At 38.7% G+C, this 11,675-nt stretch overlaps 1 protein-coding gene across 1 annotated transcript; it reads left to right on the top strand.

The window, feature by feature from the left end:
* On the top strand, positions 1 to 456 carry LOC141489583 (small ribosomal subunit protein eS17-like). The gene has a single exon (XM_074190137.1). The coding sequence runs from the start codon at positions 34 to 36 to the stop codon at positions 439 to 441; it is 408 nt and encodes a 135-aa protein (XP_074046238.1). The 5' UTR covers positions 1 to 33; the 3' UTR covers positions 442 to 456.
* The last annotated feature ends 11,219 nt before the right edge of the window (positions 457 to 11,675 follow it).

Genomic DNA, 11,675 nt, shown 5'->3' with positions numbered 1-11,675 from the left:
AGTTATTGAGGTTCTTCCCCACACGGAGCCAACATGGGTCGTGTGCGCACCAAGACCATGAAGAAGGTGGCACAAGTCATCATGAAGAAGTACTACACCCGCCTGGGCAACACCTTCCACACCAACAAGTGTGTGTGCAAGGAGATCGCCATCATCCCCAGCAAGAAACTCCGCAACAAGATGGCAAGATATGTTACTCATCTGATGAAGCAGATCCAGACAGGCCCTATGAGAGGTATATCTATCAAATTGCAGGAAGAAGAAAGAGAAAGTAGAGATAACTATGTGCCTGAGGTCTCTGCTTTGGATCAGGAGATAATTGAAGTGGACCCTGATACCAAAGAAATGTTGAAACTCCTGGACTTCGGCAGTTTGTCTAACCTGCAAGTTACCCAGCCCATGGTTGTTATGAACTTCAAAACACCAAGAGGAGTTGTTTAATATTTACTTTTGCTTTTCCAATAAACTTGGGAACCCCCTAAAAAAAAGCAGAATTGGCCAGATGGAAAAAGAGATAAGAAAGCTCTCTGAGGAAAACAAATTCTTCAGATCTAGAACGGAGCTGAAGGAAGCTACTGATTTTATGAGAAGTCAGGACACAATACTTTAAAACCAAAAGAATGAAAAATTAGAAGGAAATGTGAAAGCACATTTTAGAAAATGTGAAACATCTCATTGAAAAGACAACTGATCTGGAAAACAGATTCAGAAAGATAATTTAAAAATTATTGGGCTACCTGAAAGTCATGATCAGGAAAAGAGCCTTATTGCCCAGATATCCTAGAAGCAGAGGGCAAAATAGAAATTGAGAGAATCCACCATTCTCCCCGAGAAAGAGAGCCAAAAAAAACTACCCCCAGGAATATTGTAGTCAAGTTTCAGAACTTCCAAGTCAAAGAGAAAATATTACAAGCATCCAGAAGGACACAATTCAAATATCATGGAGCTGCAGTTAGGATCACATAGGACTAAGCAGCAACTACATTAAAGGTTCATAGGACTTGGAATATAATATTCTGGAAGACAAAAGAGGTCGGAATGCAATCGAAAATCAACTACCCAGCAAAACTGAACATCCTCTTACAGGGAAAAAGAACCAGGAGAATTTCAGGGGCAGCTAGGTGGCATAGTGGATAAAGCACTGGCCTTGGAGTCAGGACTACCTGGGTTCAAATCCGGTCTCAGACACCACTCTCAGATACAATAATTACCTAGCTGTGTGGTCTTGGGAAAGCCACTTAACCCCATTTGCCTTGCCAAAACCTGAAAAAATAAAATAAAATAATAAAATAAAATAAAATAGCCAGAGCTGAACAGAAAGTATGATCTTCAAATACAGGACTCAGGTGAAGCATAGAGAGTGGAGGAGAAGGGGAAAATATGAGGGACTTAAGGATGGTGAGCTACATGTAATCTGGCATAGAAAAATGATACTGATAATACTCATAAGAAACTTCTCATTTAATAGAGCAGGTAGAAGTAGCTTTCATAGATGAAGCACAGGAGAGAGCTGAATTTGAAGATATATTATAAAAATGGAGTCAATGGCTAAAAGAGAAATGTAATGGGAAAAAGAGAAAGGAGAGGTGGAATAGGCTAAGATATTTCATATAATAAGATTTTTTTTATTATTGGAATGAGCTATTTCAATGATATGGAAGGAGGGAAGATGAGGGGAAATGAGGGAATCTTCTCTCTCATCAGAGGTGGCTCAGAGAGGAAACAGCATATATACTCAATGGGGTATAGACATCTAGAATAAGAAGGAAAGAAGGGGTACAGGGGGATGGGGGGGATGTGAGTGATGGAGGAGAGGGTGGATCATGGGGAAGAGTGATCAGATATAAGACATTTTCTTTTTTACTTCTTGCAAGGGACTGGGATTGGATAACCTGTCTGGGACCACAGGACTGGGTGGTTGCTGGGCCTTAGGGGGTGGTATGTGGGCTCGGGCCTCTTGACCCCAGGGCCAGTGATCAGTCTGCTGCACCACTGAGCTACCCTATATCACTTTTAAGAAGAGGGACAGAATGAAAGGAGAGAGAAAATGTAGTATGTGGTAGTAGGGAAATATGAATGGAGGGAGTTGTGATCAGCAATGGAAACAGTGGAAAATTATGGAAGTAGCTTTTGTGATGGACTTATCCTAAAGAATGTGATCCACCAGTGACAGAACTGGTGGTGTTGGAACACAGACTGAAGCACATTTATTATTATTATTATTATTATTAGTAGTAGTAGTAGTAGTAGTAGTAGTAGTAGTAGTAGTATTTTGAGGGGGTTGTGGGGTGGATGGGGTTGGGTGGCTTGCCCGGGGTTTGCACAGCTGGGTGATTGTTGGGTGTCTGAGGCCAGATTTGGACCTGGGTGCTCCTGGCTCCAGGGCCGGTGCTCTGTCTACTGCGCCATCTGGCCACTATTATTATTATTATTATTATTATTATTATTATTATTACTATTATTATTTTATTTTGTTTTGCTTTTATTTTGTTTTTGCAGGGCAGTGGGGTTGGGGTGGCTTGCCCAGGGTCACACAGCTGGGTGATTGTTGGGTATCTGGGGCAGGATTTGGGCTTGGGTGCTCCTGATTCCAGGGCCAGTGCTCCATCCACTGTGCCACTTAGCTGCCCCTATTATTATTTTTTATTTTAATTTTAATTTTAATTTTAACTTTTTCTTCTTTACTTTATTGCTCATGAGGGTCTATATTTTTTGAGGGGAGGGGTATTATGTTTACTCTTAAACAAGAATATTTTAGTAATGTATAAAAAATCATTTGTATAAAAATAAAATAAATGTATTTTTGTTAAAAAAGTGTAAAGGTGTCCTGAGCCAAAAAAAGTTTAAGAAGTGATGGTTTAAGTGCAGCTCACAGGGAGATATGAATAGATATCTCTGGAACCTCCTCCAACTCTCTCCAAGTAACACTGATTCCTGCTGAAAAGGGAGATATAGATTGAGGCCACAAAGCTGGCTGCTCTGCTTGCCTAAGAGAGAAGATAATGGACTAGAAGTATATCTATCTGCATTCCCCCCCCCCCAAAAAAAATGTTGCTAAATGAAATTATTTCATTCTCACAAGAAAACAGATTCAAGCTACTTTCCTGGACATTTTTCCTTAAAGAGGAAGGAGTGCTCCCAAGGTTACATCAGAAGACTTGACTACCTTCTCATCATTTATTACTTATACAAATGACAATCAAGAAGTATGAAAAGAGATGGGGCGACTAGGTGGCGCAGTGGATAGAGCACCACCCCTGGAGTCAGGAGTACCTGAGTTAAAATCTGACCTCAAACACTTAATAATTACCTAGCTGTGTGGCCCTGGGCAAGCCACTTAACCCCATTGCCTTGCAAACACCTAAAAGAAAAAATAAAAGAATGAAAAGAGAGTAAAACTAAGCAGATACCAAAGAGAAATAAGAGAAGTCATACAAATTAGAATATCCCAAGCAATAAGGAAGGGAGAAAGGGAGAGAACTAAGGAGAAATTCCCTGAAGTCTGTAGGAAAGCAAAAAATGAGAATCTAATTACATGTTTGTTTTTCTAGAAGCAAAGAGGGTTTCTAGAGATACTAGAGATAAGGGATAATAACACAATCAAATCTGCTCTTAAGAAAAATCACTTTTGCAGTTGTATTAATGATGGATTGGAGTGGGAAATGACTTGAGATAGGAAGACCACGATAAAAGACATAATATTCAAATGAAAAATGAGCTTGCATGAACCTTAACTAGATTATTAGAATTAGCAAATTCTGAATGTACTCTAAAGATCATAGATGCAGAATGGAAGAGACAGCAATTAATAGGGGCTAAGCTAGTAATACCATTCCATGGTTTATATCCCAGAGATCATAAAAAAGAGAAAAAAAAACCCAGACATACTAAAAAAAAATATTTACAGCAGCTTTTTATAGTGGCAAAGAATTGAAATTGAGGGGATGCCTATCTTTCAGGAAAGGCTGAACAATTATGGTATATGAATGTGATAGGGTGCTATTGTTCTGTAAGAAATCATTCAGCCAGACTTCAGAAAAGGATTTGCATGGAAGGATTTGCATGACCTGGTGCTAAATGAAGTGAGCAGAACCAGAACATTTTACATATTAATAGCCACATTGTGGGATAAACAACTATGATGGACGCAGCTCCTTTCATCAGTTCAGTGAACAAAGACTATTCTGAGAGACCTGTTATGGAAAATGCTATTCCCATCCAGGGAAAAACTATGGAGTCTGAATGTATATCAGAGTATGTTCACTTTTTAAATTTCTTTTATGTTTTTTCTTTCTTTCTCATTTTTTTTTAGTTCTAACTCCTCTTTTATAACATGACCAATTTGTAAATATGTTAAATACGATTGTACATGTACAACCTATATCAGATTACTCACTGCCTTAGGGAGGAGGAAGGAAGGGAGAGTGTTAGAGAAATGTGGAATTCAAAAGCTTACAAAAAGACGAATGTTGAAAGCGTTTTTGCATTAATTTGCAAAAATAAAATAAAATAACAGGAGGGAATCAGAAGACATTCCTAAATTATGTTATGTATTACCTTAGGCAAATCTGTCACCTTGTTTAAGGCCTCTGGATCTCAGTTTTTTCAGTTGTGAAATGAAGTTGATACTAGAAAACAACTTGAAATCACATGAGAAAACTCATTAAAACTCTTCTTGCCCTTTTATCCAGAGATACCATTACTAATCTCATTTTCTGAAAATTCACATTATGTAAATTCAACTTTTCATAAAGAATTCTGAAAGAAATCCATATTCCAAAATTATTTGTTAACTTTACTGTATGGTACTCTTTTTTTCTCTTCACCCCTGCACCTGCTCCTGGGCTACTTGTTCCATTTACCCTCTACCAAACAAAAATAAAAACAAGCAAGCAAACCAAAAGCAACCCTCTAAGTGAAAGCAGAAAAACAGAGGGCCAAATAGGGTGCTTGGTTTAAGACATCATGCTCTGAGAGAGGAGACTTTTACCCTATACCCCTGATTATTCTGCTGGTTCTATGTCTTCTGTCTGTTCTTAGATATCTTGTTTGGCCCTGGCCCCAGCCCTCAGCCCCAACTACTATGTTCCTCCTCTGGCTCACTTCTCTGCCCCTTGACCATTTGATCCTAGATGTAGACCCAGAGAAGCAGCATAATATACTGGATGGAGAGTTAACATTAAAATCAAGAAGGTTCAAGTTCTAACACACACTTGATGGGTAGCTCTGAGAAAATCATTTAATTTCTTAAGGTTCTAGACAACTCTCCTAAGACTTAAAGTGTTAGAACACCATTGATAAGGAGATATGTTCTACATGATTACACATACATAACATATCAAATTGCTTAAGGAGTAGAGAAAGGAGAAAATTTTGAAATCCCCCCCAAATTTTTAAATGAATGCTTTAAATTGTCTTTACATGTAATGATAAAAAATAAAATACTATTTAAAAAATAAAAAAAAATTCTTATTGGGGAAAAAAATCAAAGTGTCAGAGAAGGTGGCAACTTGTATGTCACTGTTCTTTTTTGGTTGTCCTCTTACCTGTCTAACTGTGCTTTTGCAGGGCCATCTCTTATCTCCCTCTTCTCTCTTGGTTATCTCCCCAGGCTCCATGAGTTCAATAATCATCCCTATGCAGATGATCCCTAGACATGCATATCTAGCCTTAGTCTGGCTCCTCAACTCCCCTTCATGCATAGTATGATTTTTTTTTATTTTAATAATATTTTATTTTTTCCAATTACCTGTAAAAATAGTTTTCAACACTTAATGGATTTTTTTTTGTTTTTTGCAAGGCAATGGGGTTAAGTGACTTGCCCAAGGTCATACAACTAGGTAATTATTAAGTGTCTGAATTCAGATTTGGGCTCAGGTCCTCCTGACTCCAGGACCACCTAGCTGTCCCACTTAATGGATTTTTAATAAAACTTTCTCCCTGGGGCAGCTAGGTGGTGCAGTGGATAAAGCACTAGCCCTGGAGTCAGGAGTACCTGGGTTCAAATCTGGGCTCAGACACTTTAATAATTACAGCTGTGTGGCCTTGGGCAAGCCACTTAACCCCATTTGCCTTGCAAAAACCTAAAAAAAAAACAACCCAGAAATACCAAAAAAACCCTTTCTCCCTCCTTTCTTGATCTCCTCCCTCCCCAAGATAGCAAGTAATCTGATATAGGTTATACATGCTTCATCATGTTAAACATATTTCCTTTATTAGTCATGTTGCATGTATAGTGTGTTTTGATGAAGCCAGATTATAGCTGTTTCCCAAAATCAGTCTTCTATCTCTTGCCTCTGTGCATCAACATGAGTCTCTATCCTGGAATTCATTCTTTGCTGCCTATAAGCATTTTTTTCTTTAAGGTTTGGTTCCGGTATTACCTGCATGAAACTTTCCTTGATCTTCTCAGTTATTTGAGCTACCTCCCTCTTCAGAATTGACCTCTCCTTCATTCTACAAAATTTACTCATCTGTACATATGATATCCCCAGTAGAATGCAAACTCCTTGAGGGCAGAAACTTTTTGTCCTTATGTCCCTAGTACCTAGTGCACTGCCATACAAATAATAAGTGTTTAAAATTGTTCTGTTTAATTATTTTTTGTTACATTTTAAGTCTAAGCTGACTTCCTCCCTTCCCATCCCACCCTAGTTCTCACACACTAGCCAAATGTACACATGTATGCATATATGCAAAACTATCCTATGCATATTTCTCTTTATCAGTACTTTCTTTGGAGATGGATAGGAGCTTCCTTTATAAGACCTTTGTAGTTGATGTGAATATTCATAATATAGTTATCCCTTTTACATTGCTGAAGTTGGAGGCATGATCCCCTGTGATATGGAAAATCTGAGTAAAATTTTTTGGTACTCCTTTTGTACCAAAGAAATTTAATTTTTTTCTTTTTCTTTTTTAGGGTGTTTTACAGTACCTTATTGTAAATTTGAGTTTGGTCATAGGCTCTGTATCATCTTCGCATGTCATCTGTGGCTTTTGCAAAACTCCCTAAAAACTCCCATTTAATTTCTTATGCTGAACCATGACATTGAAACTGAGATGGGGAAAGTTCTGATGTGGAAGGGATAATTGTATTCAGAATAAATTAGTTGTTCACAGTTGTTCTTTGAACCAAAATGCTGTTACTTGGTTCTGCTCATTTCACTCTTCATTATTCCATGCATTTCTTTCCATGTTTTTCTAAAATCAACCAGTTCATCATTTCTTACGGCACAATAGTATTCCATCACAAATAGTAAGCACTTAATAAATGTTTGTTCTACTAAATTGAAAATTTAATTTTTAATTTTTTAAAATTTATTTATTTAATTTAATTTAATTGAGAATACAGAGCTATCCAATTTGATTTGAATGTAGACTATGTAAAGAAGATTCGCATGAGATGACATTAGAAAGAGAAGTTGGCTGCAGACCTTGAATACTGGGATCAAGATTTTACCCTTTACTGGTTGATAGTGACAAACCAATAAAGGTTTTTTAGTGATCAGATAAAGAATAGCTTGTAAGGAGAATAAACTAGTGGAAGAAAGTCTACTTAAATGCCTTTTTATTACAGTCTAGACAAAAGATTATTGCATGATGGCCTGAAATAGAGCTATTGCAGAAAAGAAGAGGAACTTGAAACAATAAGTACTAAAAAAAAAGCAGATTCTTAGGTCTCAGAAACCACTTGGATATATGGGGTAAAGGAGAAGAAAGAGACAAGGATAATATCACGGTTAGACACCTTTGTTAAGGCTGGGGATGCCCACTAACAATAATCTAGAAGTGTTGGGGATTACTGGGAATATACTCTAAGTGTTCATGAAAAACAATAATTATTGCAAAGACTTAAGGTTTCTGATCAACACAATAACAAATCTTGATTCCAAAGGACTGTTGATATAGCATGCTACTCACCACCTCACAGAAAGGTGATGGATTCCAGGTGCTGAACGAAACATAAAACTTTGAACATGGTCAAATGGTGATTTTTTTCCCTTTTTTTTATTAATTAGGGAGGAGTAGGCAGGAAAGAAAAATAGGTTACTGCCAATAGAAAAATATAGTTAAAATTTATAAAAGTTTTTTGAAAAAAAGGAAAATACTAAGAACTATCTATATTCCAAGATTTTCTATGTAATCCCCCCCAAAACTAAAAGAAATCTACATATCTATGAGTAAAAGAATGGCTGAATACTTTGGTGCATTAATGTATGGGAATATCAAAATATATATAAAGATCATCAAGTAGGAGGAATACAAAGTAATGTAGAAAAACCTTTGTATGCAAAGTAAAGGAAAAAAAAGCAGAATAGAGTATACCCTATCATCATATAAAAGAAAAATAAATGAGAATGAATAGAAAAAGAATACTGATAGGGACTTAAAAAACTATCATGATACTTATGTGTTGATATTAATTAGGATCATGGGATTGTAGATTCCAAACTGGAAGCAACCTTAAAAGTCAAGTCTAAGCCCATCATTTTGCAGCTGAAACAGCTAGGGAGGTGAAATGATTTCGTCCAGTCACACAATATCTAAGTGGAAACACCAAAACTTGAACTCAGGCCATAAGACTGTAGATCTGGAACTGGAACCTATCTCAAAGACTATCTAACCTACCTTCTCATTTGCTTTCATCCATGTGAAAACTGAGAATCATCACAGTTTTGATGTAGTCAAAAATCTTATGGGTAATGTTTGTCTATGATAGAAGTTAAATCAGATATTTCAACTCCAAATTCACAAATTATTCCATTGTCTCCATTAAGAAATGATGATTATAGATGTATTATTAATAATTAATTAAAATGTAACCCACTCTTGAGCAGTTTAGTTGTTTTTTAATAAAATGTAAAAAACAGAATTTAAAGGAAGATGGATGAGGTAAGAGAGAGAGAACATTTTTGTTTATTGAAAAAATAAAATGAAAATCATGAAAGGAGCAAATTTGGGGGGAAGTATCATAGGAACTGAAAGAAATGAATTAAGTGTTATATTGCCTATTATTAGTATTATTCCCACTTTACAGTTGAGAAAATCGAGATAAACAGAGATTAAATGACTTGCCCAGGATCACACACCACTTGAAAGTATGTGAGGCCAGTCAGATTTCAACTCTTCCTGACTCCAGGCCCAGAGCTCTATGGATTGTGTCAGAAGCTCTGTCTGGTGACTAAGAGGTTAAATCTGTGTCTGAGCCTAGTCTGAGCAAAAATTGGCATGTCTTGAGGACACAAAGTCCCATGAAGGAGAAGGAGATTTGAAGGAAGCTGGAAAGGATGCTCTTTTTTTTCTTGCTTCTCAACCTTGTTTTATAAATGGCATTACATTCTAAAGATTGATGACTTGGAAGCTAGAATGGACTAGAGTAGGAAAGTGGAAAATGATGATAATGAAGAATAGTTTCTGCTAAGAGATAAAAGTTAGCAAGACCTAGATGAAAGCCCTAGCATATATCTCAGCTGTGTGGAGCTACCTTTGGCCCAGTGATGAGAGCAAGGAGTTGTAGAGGTATGTTCTGTGACTGGGTCATGAGGATAAACATCAACAGAAATGATGGAATGACTCTGGGAAAGGAGGAGTCATCTATGTGCATCAGGATAGAAGGTTACATCAGTTAAGAATGAGTGGCATTCAAAGGTTCAGTTGGAATTAGCTATTACTATAGATTGATCTTTACTGCTACTCTTTGGACCTAAGCATAGTCAGTCAATTTCTACATATTCTAGTATCTGGTTCTAGTTATCTATGGAATGAGGTAGTGAGTGAGAGGCTAAAGTTCTAGGGGGTCCTAGAACTTCCAGGAAGATCATAGGCTTTAGAACTGGAAAAGAACCTCAGAGGCCAGTGGACAACCTAGAGTCAAGAAAATGTATCTTCCTGAATTCAAATGTGATTTTCTATGACCCTGGACAAGGCACTTAACCCTGTTTACCTCAGATTATTAGATTTTGAGCCATGTGTCTTCGAACAGATCACCCAACCTCTCTAAGCCTCAATTTCTTTATCTGAAAAATGGGGAGAAAAATACTTATACTCACTGTCTGACAGTGATATTATGGAGTTCAAGTGAGACAAAGGGAAAGCCTTTGTAACCATTCAAGTGTGAAATAGGAATGTGTTTTTTTTGAGGAGCTCTTCTTCCTACTCCCCTCCCTCCATCCTACACTTCTGAATGCCAGAGGATCCTTGGACCTGTATGGTCTCTGTCCTTTAGAGAAATGAGACTTGGGCAACCCTGGGAGACTTGATCAAAGACTCCCAGAATCTAAGAGTTGGAGGGAACCATAAATATCTATAGAAGGGGGCAGCTAGGTGGTGGAGTGGATAAAGCACTGGCCCTGGAGTCAGGAGTACCTGGGTTCAAATCCGTTCTCAGACACTTAATAATTACCTAGCTGTGTGGCCTTGGGCAAGCCACTTAACCCCTTGCAAAAAAAAAAGCCTTTAAAAAAACAACAAAAAAAATATCTATAGAAGGAGCATGGTAACAGCCCTTAGTGGATAGTGGACTTGAGTCAGAAAGACCCAGGTTCAATCCTGACTTAGGTATTTCCTAGGTATGTGACCCTGGAAAGTCATAAAACTCTCTTGAACTCAGTTTTTTCCTCTGTAAAATGGGAGCTATTTGAACTTCATGACCTGTAAGGTCCTTTCCAGTTCTAAATCTATGATCCAATATCCTGCAATCTACCCTAAATCCATCCCCACCCTCCACTCTGAAATCCTCTGGAAAACATCCCTAAAGCCTTGGTTGAACGTTTCTTTATTCAGGCATCCCATTCCATTGCACTGGGCAGCTCTACTAGTCAGGAAGTTCTTCCTTCACTGAATCATCTCCTCTGTAACTACTTCTCATTGCTCAGGGTTCTGCCCTCTGAAGCCACAAGGAATGACTGTTCCCTCTCCCCAGTGACAGCCTTTTGAAATATTTGAAAACAAGGGCCATGTCCCTCTTCTCTTCTTTCCCCATTACTCCACACTGTCAATTTTCCAGGCTAAACTCCATTTTCTTCATCTAGCATCCCGTTAGGGCACGACGGTTTCCAGACTCAATCCACTCTAACCTTTCCACTCCTCTTCGGTGATAGCACCTCACCTGCCCTCTTTAGAGCCTGCACTCCCCGGGGGGTCTCAGGATTCTATCTCGTTTTGGCTGCAGCCTTTCCGTGTGTGACCACATCAAGTCTCCGTGCCCTCCAAAGTAATAGATAAATTTTGAAGTGATGCCCTGGGAAGATGATTTACTAGGTGAGGGGAGAGTAACTAATGCTTGTGGGATCCAGGGAAGCTCATCTCCTCCTTGAGCCTCAGTTTTGCTATCTGTAAAGTGAAGTCTTTCTTAGATGTACCCTAAGGAAGGAGAAAAGAGCAAGGGAGAATGCAACCTTCATCTGCCACCCTCATCTGCCATGGGCAGTTAGCTCCCGGGTCTCACTTGCCAGGGCTGGAAGGGGCAGGCCCAGCTGGCTGAGGGGAGAAGAGGAGGAAGAGAAGGAGGAGGAGGCGGTGCCCGGCGGTGCCCCAGGCCTCGGGAGGGGCCCAGTCACAGCCACCACTCGAGCACCTGGGCGATCCAGGAGGGTAAGCAGCTGAAACTTGACACCTGGCCTGGTGAGCATGGGGGCGGGCCGGGAAACAGAGCAGTGAGGTGGCCTCCTGGG

Source organism: Macrotis lagotis, chromosome 5 (assembly GCF_037893015.1).
Source record: "Macrotis lagotis isolate mMagLag1 chromosome 5, bilby.v1.9.chrom.fasta, whole genome shotgun sequence".
Classification (NCBI taxonomy): Eukaryota; Metazoa; Chordata; class Mammalia; order Peramelemorphia; family Peramelidae; genus Macrotis; species Macrotis lagotis.
The sequence above is the reverse complement of the archived record's forward strand: the minus strand, read 5'-3'. Positions and strand labels throughout refer to the sequence as shown.

Coding starts and splice junctions, on each gene's coding strand:
- LOC141489583 (XM_074190137.1), top strand. CDS start 34: ATGGGTCGTGTGCGCACCAAGACCATGAAGAAGGTGGCACAAGTCATC.